Consider the following 15897-nt stretch of genomic DNA (forward strand, 5'->3'; position numbering starts at 1 on the left):
TGGCGGGGGGGGGGGTGTCAAGTAAACAAACTCTGGGAACGTTTTCGCTCGTCCCTTGGCCGAGTCCCGCCCCTCACTGAGCCAGGACGAGTCTCATTGGATGGGCGCTGAGCCCGCGCGCTCTCTGATTGGCGCGCGGCGGAGTCAGTCAGGCGGAGGCCGGGAGCGGGATCCCGGGAAGCCGGGCTGGTTACGCGAGCAGGACTTTGGCGTCGGGACGCCGAGCTGCCCCGGCAGGCTCCGAACGCCGGCGGGACCAGAGTGAGGCTGGTTCGGCTCGGGCGGGGCTCGGCACTGTCCGGGGGCGGGGCTAGGGCCTGGGTGGGGGGCCGAGATCGGGGTCTGCGCTGGGGGCAGGGATCGGGGTCTGCGCTGGGGGCAGGGATCGGGGTCTGCATTGAGGGCAGGGATCGGGGTCTGCATTGGGGTGAGGGGCAGGGATCGGGGTCTGCGCTGGGGGCAGGGATCGGGGTCTGCATTGAGGGCAGGGATCGGGGTCTGCGCTGGGGACAGGGATCGGGGTCTGCATTGAGGGCAGGGATCGGGGTCTGCATTGGGGTGAGGGCCAGGGATCGGGGTCTGCATTGGGGTGAGGGGCAGGGATCGGGGTCTGCGCTGGGGGCAGGGATCGGGGTCTGCATTGAGGGCAGGGATCGGGGTCTGCATTGGGGTGAGGGCCAGGGATCGGGGTCTGCATTGAGGAAGGGATAGGGCCTGGGGGTGCTGGGGTCTGCGCTGGGGGCAGGGATTGGGGTGGAGGGGTCTGCCCTGGGGGCAGGGATCAGAGTGGAGGGGTCTGTACTGGGGGCAGGGATCGGGATCTGCATTGGGGTGAGGGGCAGGGATCGGGGTCTGCATTGAGGGCAGGTATAGGGCCTGCGGGTGCAGGGGTGTGCCTTGGGGGTGGGGATCGGGGTGGAAGGGTCTGTACTGGGGGCAGGGATCGGGGTCTGCGCTGGGGGCAGGGATCGGGGTGGAAGGGTCTGCGCTAGGGGCAGGGATCGGGGTCTGCATGGGGTTGGGGGGCAGGGATCGGGGTCTGCATTGGGGTGGGGGGCAGGGATCGGGGTCTGCATTGGGGGCAGGGATAGGGCCTGGGGGTGGAGGGGTCTGTCTTGGGGGCCGGGATTGGGGTCTGCACTGGGGGCCGAGATCGGGGTTTGCATTGAGGTGGACGGCAGGGATCAGGGTTTGCATTGAGGCAGGGATAGGGCCTGGAGGTGCAGGGGTCTGCGCTGGGGGCAGGGATCGGGGTGGAGGGGTCTGCGCTGGGAGCAGGGATCGGGGTGGAGGGGTCTGCCCTGGGGGCAGGGATCAGAGTGGAAGGGTCTGTACTGGGGGCAGGGATCGGGGTCTGCATTGGGGTGGGGGGCAGGGATCGGGGTCTGCATTGAGAGCAGAGGTAGGGCCTGGGGGTGCAGGGGTCGGCGCTGGGGGCAGGGATGGGGGTCTGTATTGGGGTGGGGGCAGGGATCGGGGTCTGCGCTGAGGGCAGAGATTGGGGTCTGGATTGAGTGCAGGGATAGAGCTTGGGGGTGCAGGGGTCTGCGTTGGGGTGGGGGCAGAGATTGGGGTCTGCATTGGGGTGGGGGCAGAGATTGGGGTCTGCATTTGGGTGGGGGCAGGGATAGGGCCTGGAATGGGAGAGGTCTGGATTGGGGGCAGAGATCAGGGTGGAGGGGTCTGCATTGAGGGCAGGGATTAGGGTTTGCATTGAAGTGGGGGCAGGGATAGGGCCTGGGGATGGATGGGTCTGTACTGGGGGCTGGGATCAAGTTGCAGGGGGTCTACATTGAGGGCAGGGATAGGACCCGGGGGTGGGGACTGCTTTGGGGACGGGGGTGGAGGGGGCATGTAGAATAGATAATGCTTATAGGAGCCTTGGTGTTGCATTGGAGAATTAATGCCCTGGATAGTATTCCCAAGGTGGGGGGCTTCATTCAGCTGTTCATTGGGATCTTTAAGTTTTTCAGCCATTAAAGCAAAAGTGCTATGATTAGATTTTAAAATAATAATTCAGATTGGTATTCCTGTTAATGAAGTATTTGCATTCCCTATTTTGACTTCTGTGTCCACTCTCCTTTTAAGAGAGAAACAATTTTTTTTTAATTGGAATATTTTTCAAAAGCATCTGATCTTGAAGAGCAAATCATTTTTCCTTCCTTAGACATTTGCTTGTGGTATGTTTTCAGGCAGTGAAGTGTTGGTTGTACACCTCTACCCCGATATAACGCCGTTGTGGGGAGACAAAAATCCCTACTTTGTTATAGGTGAAACACCATTATTTCGGGGAAGTGGTAGCAGGGTTGCAGCTGTGATTTAAAGAGCCCGGGGCCCCGGCCGCGGGGAGCCCCAAGCCCTTTAAATTGCCGGCAGAGCCCTGCTGCTACAGCCTTGGGGTAGCAGCAACAGGGCTCCAGTGGTGATTTGAAGGGCCCGGGGCTCCCCGCAGCAGCCAGAGCCCCGTACTCTTTAAAGCACCGCTGGAGCCCCACTGCTACCGTGCTATATGCGAACCCATGTTATATCGGGTCGCGTTATAGTGGGGTACAGATATATAAGACATCAGAAACCGCAGGGGTTGTTGCTAAAGCTCTTAGTGGTATGTAATAGCTCTGAGGCAGAGGAAGAAGTAAAGGAAAATGACTTGACCTGTTGATGCTAATGTAAACCAAAAGCACTTACTGGCTTCATAGATATTCTGGGTATGGTGTATGGTATGGGATCTCCTTCTCTACCATTTGATTATAATAAAGAACTGAAGCCAAGTGATCAATGTGGGCTGGATGCTTTTATTGCAGCTGGAAGCTTTATTGCACATGGTCATTTTAGATCTTAATTCATAATTCCGTAACTGGAAGTTAGGTCATCTATCTTTGTCAGTCCCTGTTATCAAAATAAATGTGTTCTTGCACATTTCTGTTTACAGTATGACATTTTAAAATTGCTCACAAGGTTTTGTAGTTTACTGCCAACAGTAAAGATAAGAGCAACACTGCAAATATATCTGAGTAGAGGTCCCAGTTACGAGTTTGCAGCTTTTGTGTGTAGATAAAAGTTTAACAGGCCTAATACCTGGATATATCCAAAGCTTTAGCCCATTTATGCAACAGGCTTGAAGACTCATCTGCATTACAGTTTTTTGTTGTTGTAACCAAATCTCTAGACTTAGGCCTGGTCTGCACTGGAAACTTAGGTTGACTTAGCTGTGTTGCTCAGGGGAGTGGAAAATTCACAGCCTCGAGAAACAGAGTTAACCTAAGCCCAGGTGCGGCTGCCACTAGGTCGATGGACGAATTCTTCTGTTGATCTAGCTAATGCCTCTCCAGGGGGCAGATTTACTACAACATTGGCAAAACTCCTTCTGCCGCTATAACAGCTATCTGTAGTGGCGTAGCCCATTCATACCGGAGGATATCCCAAAGTTCTGCACAGTGATGAATTAGACACCAGGAGTGAAGTTATTGTATAAACGTTATAAGTTCCACATAGCTTTGAATGTTGCCAAGTGTCTTGATGATGTATTTTACTCTCCAGTGTATCTTCAAAGCTCTGTATAAATTTCTGCATAGGCTACTGAAAGAGAGTATGTTAGCGAAGATGTGGGGATCATCGCATAAGCATAAGGCTTTTATAAATGAACTGATCTCTGATGAACTGATTGTCGCACCTACCAAAGGCACAGCATGTCACTTTGAAAATAAACCTAAACGTAATTCAATTAACAGCCATGCGATTTTCTTTTCATGTTGGTGCCAGTGAGAGCGTTTAAACGAAAGCACCTTACAGCCAGTGACTGTGAAGCATTCAGCCAGAGCAGAGAAGGCTCATCTTCCCTGACACAGCCTTTCAGTCAAAGACGGGCGAGCGGAGATCTAAACAGGGGCCTCTACCCTACATACAGGACCAAGAGACAGCAAGAAGGTACAGGGTTTCCGAACAGGTTAAGAGCTGAGAGAGAACTGTTAATATTGCTTCTGTGCAACAAGTGGAATTTAACCTCAATTACAGCTCTACCCCGATATAACGCCACCCGATATAACCCGAATTCGGATACAACGTGGTAAAGCAGTGCTCCGGGTGGGGGCAGGGCTGCACGCTCCGGCGAATCAAATCAAGTTTGATATAACGCAGTTTCACCTATAACGATTTTTTGGCCCCCGAGGACGATGTTATATCGAGGTAGAGGTTTACTGTGAGCAGTTACTGAGGGAAGAGCAGTGGAGGAGGTTTCATTGAATGTCCACAATGAAAGAAGTTGATTGAGCCATACTGTAATCACCCTTTGGTATAACTGTACTTAAGCAATGACCAGCGACTTAGGAGAGAGCTGCTTTTAGAGTCATGAGTCCTTTCTCCCCCGAAGGAGGGTGAGTCCCACACCAGGGCCGTGTTAAGTCCTGGTTAACACCAACTCCAAATGTCTCCTGCCTTTCTCTTGCTTTGAAAAGCTGAGCTGCACTCACCAGCCTCATTAGACCAGCCTGCTTGGTGCAAATGGCGGCCCTAATTGAGATACACTGCAGCATCTGCAGTTAACGGAGATACTCCTGGATATTCATTATTTAATATGCGTTCTCATTTAGTTCGTTCTCTAATTGTTTGTTGGTTAATACTCTATAGCACCTTCCATTCAGGATCTCAGTGCACTTCACAGCATTATCTAATGAATCCTCACCGCCTCTCTGTGAATGAGGGAACTGTTGTTATACCCATTTTCCACACGTGGGGTACACTTTTCAGAAGTGCCCAAGTTTCATTTTCAAAAGTGATTTAGGTGCTTGGGAGCCTGAGAAGTAGTTAAGTTGCTTTTGAAAGTGAGACTTAGATTCCTAAGTCACTTAAACATTTTTGGAAATTTTCCTTGGGGGAACTGAGGTGAATTGGCTTGCTCAGCATCAGAGAAAGAGAGTCTGTGGCTGGGTCAGGACTAGAACTCAGGGCTCCTGATTCTTTATTCTGTGCCTTAACTGGTGGATCATGAGTCATTTCCATTGTAGACTCTGAATACATGTCTTCAGCCAAGTCGTTTTTGAAAATTAGTAATTTTTGGATGCTTTACATTTTGGGTGTTCAGCTCAGGCCCTTTAAGGCATGCCAACGTGGGCATTCAAAATCAGCAATTGCTTTTGAAAATTTTGGCCCCGTTTGTTTTTCCAACACTGCTTCTTGATTAAACATTAGGAAGCACAAAATAATCGCTGTGAGTTGCAGACTAGGAAGAGTATGGAACTTATGTGGACCAGAAATGGTGTCTAATGTCAGCATAGGTATGTGCTAATATCCAAACCAAAAATGTGATTGCTTAGGTGAAGTGCACCTCTAGTGTGGGTTGCTGTATTAGTAAAAGGACGGGCTGCTGAGGGTAGAGTCCATCGTATACTTTCAGTTTCACTTCTGTTGTGGAAAAGACCACCACCCAGTTGATTTGGATCAGACAGCCTGAGGCATCTTTGTTGATAAAACAAGATTACAAGTATGCGTACAGGGAGAGACAGCGTAACCCCATGCAAGAGGTAGGCTGCTCTGCCCTTTACAATTTTTACCACGCTTATAAAGGTTAAAACCGTAAAACGTCATATTGATTACACAAGTTATTTGCCCTTTTCTGGTAAATTAATATTGTAAATTAGCAAGCTATTTCAACACCTATCATGCATTTTGGCAGTTGGTGAGCTGGTCATTCTATAATTGAGCAAGCCATTTCCACACTTATCATGCGTGTTGGCAGTGGGTGAGCTGGTCATTCTGTAACTCCACCTTGCAGTTACCGTAAGCAAGCAATAATTATCATGCTATATTTTGCTTAAAACTGAGCTGGCACTTGAGTGACCCTTTGTCCCCCGCCCAGTTCCTCTTTTGTTAGTGCTTCATACCCCGTTTCTTTATACCTAAAAGCAGCAAAGAATCCTGTGGCACCTTATAGACTAACAGACGTTTTGGAGCATGAGCTTTCGTGGGTGAATACCCACTTCCTCAGATGCATATAGTGGAAATTTCCAGGGGCAGGTATATATATGCTAGCAAGCAAGCTAGAGATAACGAGGTCAGTTCAATCAGGGAGGATGAGGCCCTGTTCTAGCAGTTGAGGTGTGAAAACCAAGAGAGGAGAAACTGGTTCTGTAGTTGGCAAGCCATTCACAGTCTTTGTTCAATCCTGAGCTGATGGTGTCAAATTTGCAGATGAACTGAAGCTCAGCAGTTTCTCTTTGGTTCATTCACCTGCACATCCACCAATGTAATATACGCCATCATATGCCAGCAATGCCCCTCTGCTATGTACATTGGCCAAACTGGACAGTCTCTACGGAAGAGGATAAATGGACACAAATCAGACATTAGGAATGGCAATATACAAAAACCTGTAGGAGAACACTTCAACCTCCCTGGCCACACTATAGCAGTCGTTAAGGTGGCCATCCTGCAGCAAAAAAACTTCAGGACCAGACTTCAAAGAGAAACTACTGAGCTTCAGTTCATCTGCAAATTTGACACCATCAGCTCAGGATTGAACAAAGACTGTGAATGGCTTGCCAACTACAGAACCAGTTTCTCCGCTCTTGGTTTTCACACCTCAACTGCTAGAACAGGGCCTCATCCTCCCTGATTGAGCTGACCTCGTTATCTCTAGCTTGCTTGTTAGCATATATGTACCTGCCCCTGGAAATTTCCACTACATGCATCTGAGGAAGTGGGTATTCACCCACGAAAGCTCATGCTCCAAAACGTCTGTTAGTCTATAAGGTGCCACAGGATTCTTTGCTGCTTTTACAGATCCAGACTAACACGGCTACCCCTCTGATTCTTTATACCTAGTTTCATTACACCCCAGTTTCTTTATGCCCCAGTGCTTAATATGCTGATAATTCCCTGCGCAGTCCTCAGTTTCCAACAAACAAAATGTTTTTATTTAACATTTGGTCTGTTAGAGCTTGAAGTCCACACCTAGGGCCTGTAAAAACAATTACAAAGCTTATCTAACTATAAAATAATGGCAAAGCTATATCTAACAAACCGGGGGGGGGGGGGGTGCTATAATCTTTTGCAGTCAAATCAATGGGTGGCTGGTAATTAGCTTTATTACTTTTTTAAAAAATGTTGATCTCTTTTCTTAAAATTTCAATAAGTATTTAAGGCCTGTTCCATTTAGGGCCAGGGTTCTCGCAACAAAATGTTGGTGGCTTCAGAGTGCGGTTACTGACTCTTGCTGTTGGCCACTCCGACAATTTTTCCAAGCTAGAGCCCTGCCGCCTCAGGTTGCAGCCTGAAGTGGGAGCCCCGGACCTGAAGCCTGAGCCCCACCACCCCCAAGAAGGAAGGTCAGGAACTCAGCCACCTGCGGAGCCCCAGGTTCCTCTGGTACCGTGCACACCAGCGCCATGTTCTCTAGAGGCACTGCCTGGAGCCCCCAAGGAGGCTGCATGGTGCAGGGCGCTGAACCCTGCTGGCATCCAGGAGCAAAAGCTGGGCGCTGCAGGATGGCACTGCTGCTTTGTCCCCCTAATCTCTGCCCAGGAGGCTGTTGTGGCTGCAAAAAATGCGCTGGTGGCTGCATTTGAGTTATGGTGATTTACAGTTTTATGCTGCGATTTTTCACATTAAGCTCGGAACAGTTTGCGGCTTTGCTGTTGTTTCAACTTGTTTTCTTATTCACCGGAATCTGGAAAGTAAACTGCATCAGGAAGAGCTTTATACTGATCTAAGAGGTTGACCACGATGGTTTTATTTATCCTCCTATCTCTCTGCTTCCTTCCTTTGTCTCCATGTTTGTCCGTTCAGAGGAAATAATTAATGTGAAGTAGAAATTACATCTTTCTTTCTATGTATTTATTTGTGTGTAAAGATCATGGTGGGGGGCGGGCAGTAGCGGGGTGTTAGCATGTTGCCTTTTTGTTTTAAAGGCTCCAAGAGGTTTTCAGGCATTGGATACTCACAGAGAAACACATTTTGTTTGTGTTCTTTCATCTTGTCTTCGCTGTAGGACAGGGTCATCAGAGGAGCATCACTGATTACTTCAAAGTCATTCAGACGCCACCCACCGGTAACCAAGTGGCAAAAAGCAGTGAAGTTAAAGAAGAGTCGTTGGATTCCTTCTTCATGGACGAGGGGTTGGAGGATCACTGTGCCCTCCTTGGATGTGATGGAGATGCTAAAATGGCTCCCTGGGGTCCTGTGGCCTCTAGGAAACGGCCTCTCTGCTCAGAAGGAGCTGGCAGTAATTATACAGAATATAGTAAATGTGGTGGGACTGATAAGAAGCCCATGATAGACAGTTCCCTCAAGTATTCTCCAGGACACACAGAAATCAGACAAGACCCTGATGTCATAGAAATTGATCCAATTCCTGATTCATATTTTGGGCTCCTAGGGACTTCATGCGGTAAAGAACCCCAAGGACACATTGACCAGCTGCCCAATGAAGTCCTGAGCATTATCTTTGCTTTCCTCCCTGTGACCGATCTCTGTCTGAACCTGAACTTGGTGTGTCATCGCTGGAGAGAGATTATCAGTGATCCATTGGTGAGTGTTGTTTTACTGATTTAATCCAGATTCTTTTGCTGCCGATATCATGTCCCATTCTTGCTGATGCACTAGGAACGTTCTCCCTGTTCTGGTTAGCTAAGTGACCTCTCTCTTTCTTCCTCTGAATCCATTTATCTATCCCATCAGTAATCGCCACAACCTTCCTTACTTCACTCTTTTGTGAAGCCTTGTCTGTGGGGTGCCACGTGTCTGCTAGGAGGTGACACCAGTTTCTCCTCCATTGGTTTTCACACCTCAACTGCTAGAACAGGGCCTCATCCTCCCTGACTGAACTAACCTCATTATCTCTAGCTTGCTTGCATATATATACCTGCCCCTGGAAATTTCCACTACATACATCTGACGAAGTGGGTATTCGCCCACAAAAGCTCATGCTCCAGAACATCTGTTAGTCTATAAGGTGCCACAGGACTCTCTGCTGCTTTTTGAGGTGACACTGAACATCCTCAATTCCTGCCCCCATCACCACCACCACCTGGTCAGTGACTCCAGCCTTCATCGGCCACCGGTTACATTTTTGAACCCGTCAGCTTTGTGCTTTCTCCTCTGTGGACTCCACCTGTTTTGGAGGAGCTGCCTATAAACATCTTCAAGGCCATCCCACTGTCCTTAAAACTTCCCTCTGCCACGATCCCACTGTGGTTAGCGCGTGTACTGTGACCACTGGCTGTCTTGCTGAGCAGTATTGTGTCACTGTTACCAGGCACTGGCCCATCTGCCTGCATCCACCCATTATCACTTGCCTTACAGGCAGGCTGTTTGTTTTTGGAGGCGAGGGACCATCTTCTGGTTCTTTGTATAGCATCAAGCACACTGGTACCCTGATCCATGACTGCGCAGTACAAATAATAAATAATGGTGAACTTGTTGGGAGTTGTTTTAGATTTGGAGACAGTAAGAGATGATGAGCCCTTAGCATTGTCTACCAAAAAAGTCCCAAAGGGCTAGCTACAGTGGGAGGGCTCGTGTGGACAGGCTCCAGAGAGCCACAGGATGTCTGAAGCACGATATTTTCTAATCCTATTCAAAGTAGGTCTGAGTGACGGTGTTAAAAATGCTGGTGACTGATAGTGCCTTGCCAGCATTGGTGCTTCACCTGTGGGGTTAAGCCAGGAGTACCTATAGTGAGAAATTCTAGAGAAACAAGCCTTTTGTAGACAAGTCCTTAGACTGCAAGGAGCAGGAATTTTCACTCTTTCCTCCTCCATCCCTCCTTTTTCTCCATCTTCTTTTTGCCCCATCATGAGCCACTTGCTTGTTTTTATCGAGCTACAGGGTCTTGCTAATCTGAAATTACATGTCTCCCCCAGGAGCAATGCTGCTTCTTAGTGCCTGTCAGAAAAAGCCTATTTATAAAGTGTTTAGGGTTGTAAGGGGCTGTTCAGATAGCGGCATTCATTGATTTGCATTTTAGTTTATCCTGTGGAAAAAGCTGTACCGTCAGTACCTCATGAAGGAGGCCCAGGCTCTGCTCACAGTTGAATGGATTCTGGATCATTACGGTATAACCCAAGAGCAGGATCAGTGCATGCTGGGATTTATAAGGTGAGTCTGTTTCATTGTGTGATTTTACAGCTGGACATCAGTAGGTGGGGGAAGCAGCCCTGCAGTGCTTTGCCTTGTTTCCAGTCTCTTGCTGTAGGTTTGCCTTCATTTTATGCTGTGCTTTGCCAAGAAAGGTGATTAACTTCCTCTCACACATCTACCATCTGCTTCACATGATTGGGGTGTGCAGGGGAGAGGAGGAATTAGTTATGAGAAGTAAAAATGATCAGTGGACCTCCTGGACTAGGCAAAAAATGCCGCCTTCGCTCTCCCCACTCCACCCAAAAATCTCCTGTTTCCATTTTCTCTTACTTGGATGCCTTAACCACTCAAGTTTTTATGCCATAAAAAGATAACCTAGAGGTGATGCTCTAAATTTCCAAATCATTCCATTTTCTGGCTACTATTATTTATTATATGTATTACAGTAGTGCCTAGGAACCCTAGTCAAGGCCCAGAACCCCATTGTGCTGGGCACTGTACAAATACAGAACCAAAAGACAGTTCCTACCCCAAAGAGCTTACAGTCGAAGTCTGAGATAACAGATGGATACAGACAGATGGGGAAACAGTGAGACAGTATAGCTCAGCATGGTAGCAGTGGCCTCAGCACACCAGAGGCCTACCCATTGTCAAGTGTTTTGTAGGCAAGGTGACAAAGGAGAGTTTTAAGGAAGATAACGTGTTAGCTTTGTAGGTGATTGCTGGGAGCTCCTCCCAAGTGTGAGGAGCAGCATGGGAAAATATTCAGTGGGCAATGGAGGCTGGCAGAAAGGCCGATTGGAGGGGAAAGTTGACATCTAGATAGCAAATGAGAGATGATACATAGGGTGAGGAATAGGTCATGAGGCCGTTGAAAGGGAAGATTAATTGCTTGTGTTTGATGCAGTAGAGGAGCGGGAGCCCATGAAAGGCTGCAGAGAGTGGGACAACGTGGTCAAAGCGATTGACTAGGAAAGTTATCTTGGTGGCACCATACTGAATGGATGTGAGCAGGGCAGGATGGCATTTGTCAAGGCCAGAGGGAAGGATGTTGCAGTAATTGAGACATGAGATGATGAGAGCCTGGCTGAGAGTTTGAGCTGTGTGGATGGATAAGGCCATATGTTAGAGATGTTATCCGGAAAGAGTCTGTAAGATTTAAATACGACCTGGGTCTGAGAACCTAGAGATAGGTCTGGGTGATAGGCACAATGGTAGTGCACCAGCAAGCATTGATTTTAAATCAAAGCGATTTAAGTCACTTATTTTAATAATGATTAAACACTGATTTTTAATCATGTATTTCATTTGTACTTTATTTTCCTCAGCAAAGGTTGATGCTCATCGGCTGATAATCCTTAAACCACTAAACAGCCAACTAGACAGACACACCAATTAATTGGATGTAACTATTTAGTGCTGGTCCAGAATTCTAAGGGTTAAAATTATTAAGTGCCTAATACTTAGTTAACAAATGGTAACCATTAAAACATGTTGATTGGCATCTAAATATAGCCTTCATACTAAATTTGGTGCTTCTTTTTGCTAGTCTTGATATACTATATCTAGACACATTTATTTAAGCAATTACATACCTTACCTTAATATATAGTCATTCTTAATTTTTATTTTTTTATTATGTTAGTAAATGGTGAATGATTCACCTCTATTTATTAGATTAATAGTTTATTTTTGTTTTACATCAGACTCGCTGGATGGAAACTCAAATTCAATTAAAACGGCACAAACGGCATTTTAATTTTGTAACCTTTAAATGTTCTGGGTACATAAGAAAAAAGTTTACTAAAACATGTTCTTCATTTAAAACTAACTGATTTATTAAACAAAGGAAGTATGACCTGTAATTAGCGAATTGTATTGATTTTTTCTGGTCACTATGTCCTTCAAGATTTTGAAGCTAGTAGATCTCATCCTCTCATATACAGTTCTTATTAATAGATTGGAAGAGGAAAACAAGCTTTCCTCCTTTTTCAACACCCATTGGTTTCTTAACTTTGAATCAACCAGTCAGTGAACTGCACTAGTTGAATAAACAGATACAAAGAAAATATTCTCTCTGCACCTGTAGAAGAGGCTACTGCTGTCAAAAGCTGGTTTAGCATTTCAACAAACTCTGGTTTCAGGTGCTTAGCTGGTGACTTCAGTCGTTTGACTTTAACACTTGGCTGCAAACATTTTCTGCTTAATATTATATTTTGCATTTATTTTAAAAGATTATAATAAATGTAGGCCTTAAAATAGGTTGTCAATTTCAAATTTTATTTTTTTTTATTTTTTTTAAAACAAACTAGTGTTTAAATAAATAAATTGGACTTTTTTATTGTTTTTTAATAAATCCTCAATTATTATCCACCCTATGTTGTCCCTAGTGATTGAGAAAAGAGGTACCGGGAAGGGAGTGGTGGGAAGAGTAAAAGCTCTGTTTCAGCTGTGCTAAGCTTTAGCTGATGTCTAGACATCCTCGAGGAGATGTCAAAGAGACAGGCCACAGTTTTAATGTGGACAAAAGGAGGCAGGGCTGGAATGAAAAGAGAGATCGGAGACTCATCAGCATAGAGATGGTGTCTGAATTTGCATTTGTGGGTGAGATTACCCAGAAATAAGGTATAGGGGGAGACAGACTGCTGTGGAACCTCCACAGGAAGTTGGAGATGGGATGAGGAGAAGCCTTTGAAGGACGCACTGAAGGAACAATTGGAGGAGGAGGAAGAGAACCAGGAGAGGACAGTCATGGAAGTCAAGGGAAGACATGATTGCAAGACGAAGAGCATGGTCAATGGTATCCAAAGCAGCTGATAAGCAAAGAGGCTGAGGCTGAAGTACTGGTTCTGAGCTTTGTCTAGGAAGAGGTCTTAAGAGACTTTGGCGGGTGGTTTCAGTGGAGCACCTGGGCCTGAAGCCAGACTGGAGGGGGTGAAGGAGAGGAACTCCAGGCTGTGACTGTAAACTATGTTTTCAGGGAGTTTGGGTATGAAAAAGAGAAGGAAGATGAGGTGGAAGTTGGAGAGGCAAATGGGGTCAAAAGTAGTGGGATTTTTTAAAGATGTGAGAGAGTGAAAAACCCGACGTGTAAAAGAAGTGATCTTTTCTCTGATCAGTGCACACTGGATTTCCACAGGCCATCCTCATTACTAGCAGTAATGACTGCGAGGGTCACAGCTCCCTCTCATCTCCTTTCCCTATGTATTATCATTTATACTCCTGTAGCGCCCACAGCGTGCTACACGCTGTCTACACAGCCAGGAAGACACGATCCCTGCCTTGAAGAGTTTACAGTCCAGGGCCCTTATCCCACAAAGTACTTAAGCACATGCATCACTTAACTTTTAATTCCTGGAAGTCAATGAGACTAGGAACTGGTCACATGCTCAGATGCCTTGCGAGATTGGAGCCAGAGTGCTCAATGCCTGGCAGGATCAAGCCTATCTGGCTATATGCATACTGGAGGCTGAATGGGGTACACGACAGGGCAGGATTAATGGTACTGCAGATGACCTAACTCAGTGGTTCCCAAACTTTAACATCCTGTGAACCGCTTTCACTAAAATGTCAAGTCTCGTGAACCCCCTCCTAAAAATGAATATTTCCAGGGATTTCCCCCTTTACCTGAGTATAAATGATAAAAGCAGTGATCTTGAAAATATAAAAATTGTTTTTATGACATGCTTATTACACACTATTTATTATTAATCATTATTTATCATTACAATATTTTTATTACATTATGAAAACGGCAATGCTCTTTCAAGATCTCACTTTCGTAGCTTGTATCATTTTGAATAAGCCTGTTATAAGACAGGGCTCCTGCGTTTCATCAAGGAGTACCAAATGTGGAACAGCATGAAGGTGTTTAAGAAGCCAACTCAAAGAATTCCTCTTACACAAGCATTCAGGTCTTGAGCAGTCCAGGCAAACAACACACATTACAACAAAGCTTAAACTTGTTCTTCATAATACTTTTAAAAACAACACTAGCTGCCTATTTAATTTTAAAAACAGCAAAAAATATCCACCTCCCCTTTCCATTTCTTATAAGGAGTCTTGAAGTTTAAATCTCCTCAGCGTGATAGATATGCTTACTTTGATTTGCTTAGCTCTTGGCAGTCCAGGGACTCTGGGCTGCTGGCCCTGTGCTGCCCGGGGTCCCTAGGGACAGCTCTGTCCGCCGTTAGGGAATTTTTTCCCACGAATCCCCTGTAACATTTCGTGAACCCCCAGGGGTTCACAAACCCCAGTTTCGAACCACTGACCTAACTCATTCTTTGACTTTTGGGTACTTTCTGCACAGGTATATGGCCACCTCCAATGCTGCCCGGAGAATGGACCCTGATGCAGTTCTCAGATGCTTGAAGAAGCACCATCTGTTTACCAAGGCAGAAATATGCATCATCCAGAGACTGCCTGATTTAGAGGGCACTGCGGGGGTAGGTTAAATGTTCCTTGGGGTTTTTTTTGTCTTACATTTTACTTTGTGGGCAAGGAGCATAAAGGGTTTTCCTAAAGAAAAGCATTTGCCAGTGAGAAGTTGTTAGCGTAAATAGGAAATGTTAAATATTCGGGGGGCATAGGAGGATTGGCTGAGGAAATTTGTTACTGATGCTATTAATAATCACAGGGATCTTTGCACATTGCCTGCCTCTCTCTCTCTCCCTCCCCCAATGCCTTGAGAAGACAAACTGTGTAGTCCTCTTGGTTCTCTCCATTCTTCTTTTTGCCATCACCCTCTCTAGGCTGTGAACGTGTGGGCTGTGATAGCAGCTATTGTGCTGTTCTCTGATGGCGTTCATGACATCCAGAAGCTAATGGCTTGTCTTAGGAAACCCGGCTCTACCCTTTCACTCCTGGACATCACAGAGATGTTGTACTGTATGGCCACACTGCTGAATGCAATGAGGGAGAAGGGCATCAATATAAGTAACAGGTGAGGAGGGAGAGAGTCTTGTATCTTAAAATGAAAATCTGCCGCTGGAATGCTAGTTTATTGTGAGCATGTCCTTGACCCATCAAACTTCGTTTACAGCAGCTAAGAGTCCAGAATATTAGTAGTTCAGGGTGGTTTTTAAGTGCTGTTATTTTCAGAAGAATGACTGCGTAAAACAAATACTTCCATACACAGCAGATCCTGTTAGCACAACAGAGTTAACCCAGCTAGGAGAAGCAGTGAGTTTCTAAGGAAAGTTACACGTTTCAGTCAGCTATCATTGACTTACCATGTAGGCTCGGGCAAGTCACTTCACATCTCTACCTGCGTTTTCTAATGCACCTTCTGTGGGTGTCGAAAGGATTAATTCGTTAATCAAAGCATCGTGTAGACATAATGTAAAATGTTATCTGTGATTATTATTCTGAGTGATCTGGATTCTCTTATAACTCAGATATCAGCAACGGGGTGATTAATTAGGCTTCTATTGCAGAATATTTATTCCAGGTGTTGACCTATGAGAAGGAGAGGACCCAGCTTGATTGGCCAATCCTTGGTTATATTTGTGGAGCGGATGGTTATAAAGATAATCTTTTTACAAGGTGGGCGAACTTGCGTTCATAAGAGGCAGTAAGCAGGGAGCCCCTCCTGGCCGCTTTTACAGTCACTTTTCAGACTATAACAGCTCTTTAAATGATAATGTGTCTCCCTGTTTCGACTCACTGAATGTTTCTGGCCTGCCTTGTTTTCCGATTTGTGTAAGTGATGGCTGTCTACACATCTGATGAAAATCTTGGGTACGCTAATATCCCAAATGCTGCCCGCTTAGGACACTTTGTTATACAGTGATGGGAAATCTCTGGTCTGTCCACTGAAACAGGAAG

General features: G+C 46.2%; 1 protein-coding gene across 3 annotated transcripts in view; it reads left to right on the top strand.

The window, feature by feature from the left end:
* Positions 1–146: 146 nt before the first annotated feature.
* FBH1 (F-box DNA helicase 1) overlaps positions 147–15897 on the top strand; it is a 40793-nt gene continuing 25042 nt past the window's right edge. For 2 of the 3 annotated variants that reach the window (XM_030578496.1, XM_030578589.1), the window contains exons 1-6: positions 147–261; positions 3760–3924; positions 7982–8520; positions 9959–10089; positions 14381–14516; positions 14823–15013. In XM_030578496.1, coding sequence (XP_030434356.1) covers position 261; positions 3760–3924; positions 7982–8520; positions 9959–10089; positions 14381–14516; positions 14823–15013 — 1163 coding nt within the window. In that variant the 5' untranslated portion in view covers positions 147–260. The remainder of the gene's footprint in view (positions 262–3759; positions 3925–7981; positions 8521–9958; positions 10090–14380; positions 14517–14822; positions 15014–15897) is intronic. The other variant, XM_030578678.1, reaches the window with a different exon arrangement.

This window comes from Gopherus evgoodei, chromosome 1 (genome assembly GCF_007399415.2).
Source record: "Gopherus evgoodei ecotype Sinaloan lineage chromosome 1, rGopEvg1_v1.p, whole genome shotgun sequence".
Classification (NCBI taxonomy): Eukaryota; Metazoa; Chordata; order Testudines; family Testudinidae; genus Gopherus; species Gopherus evgoodei.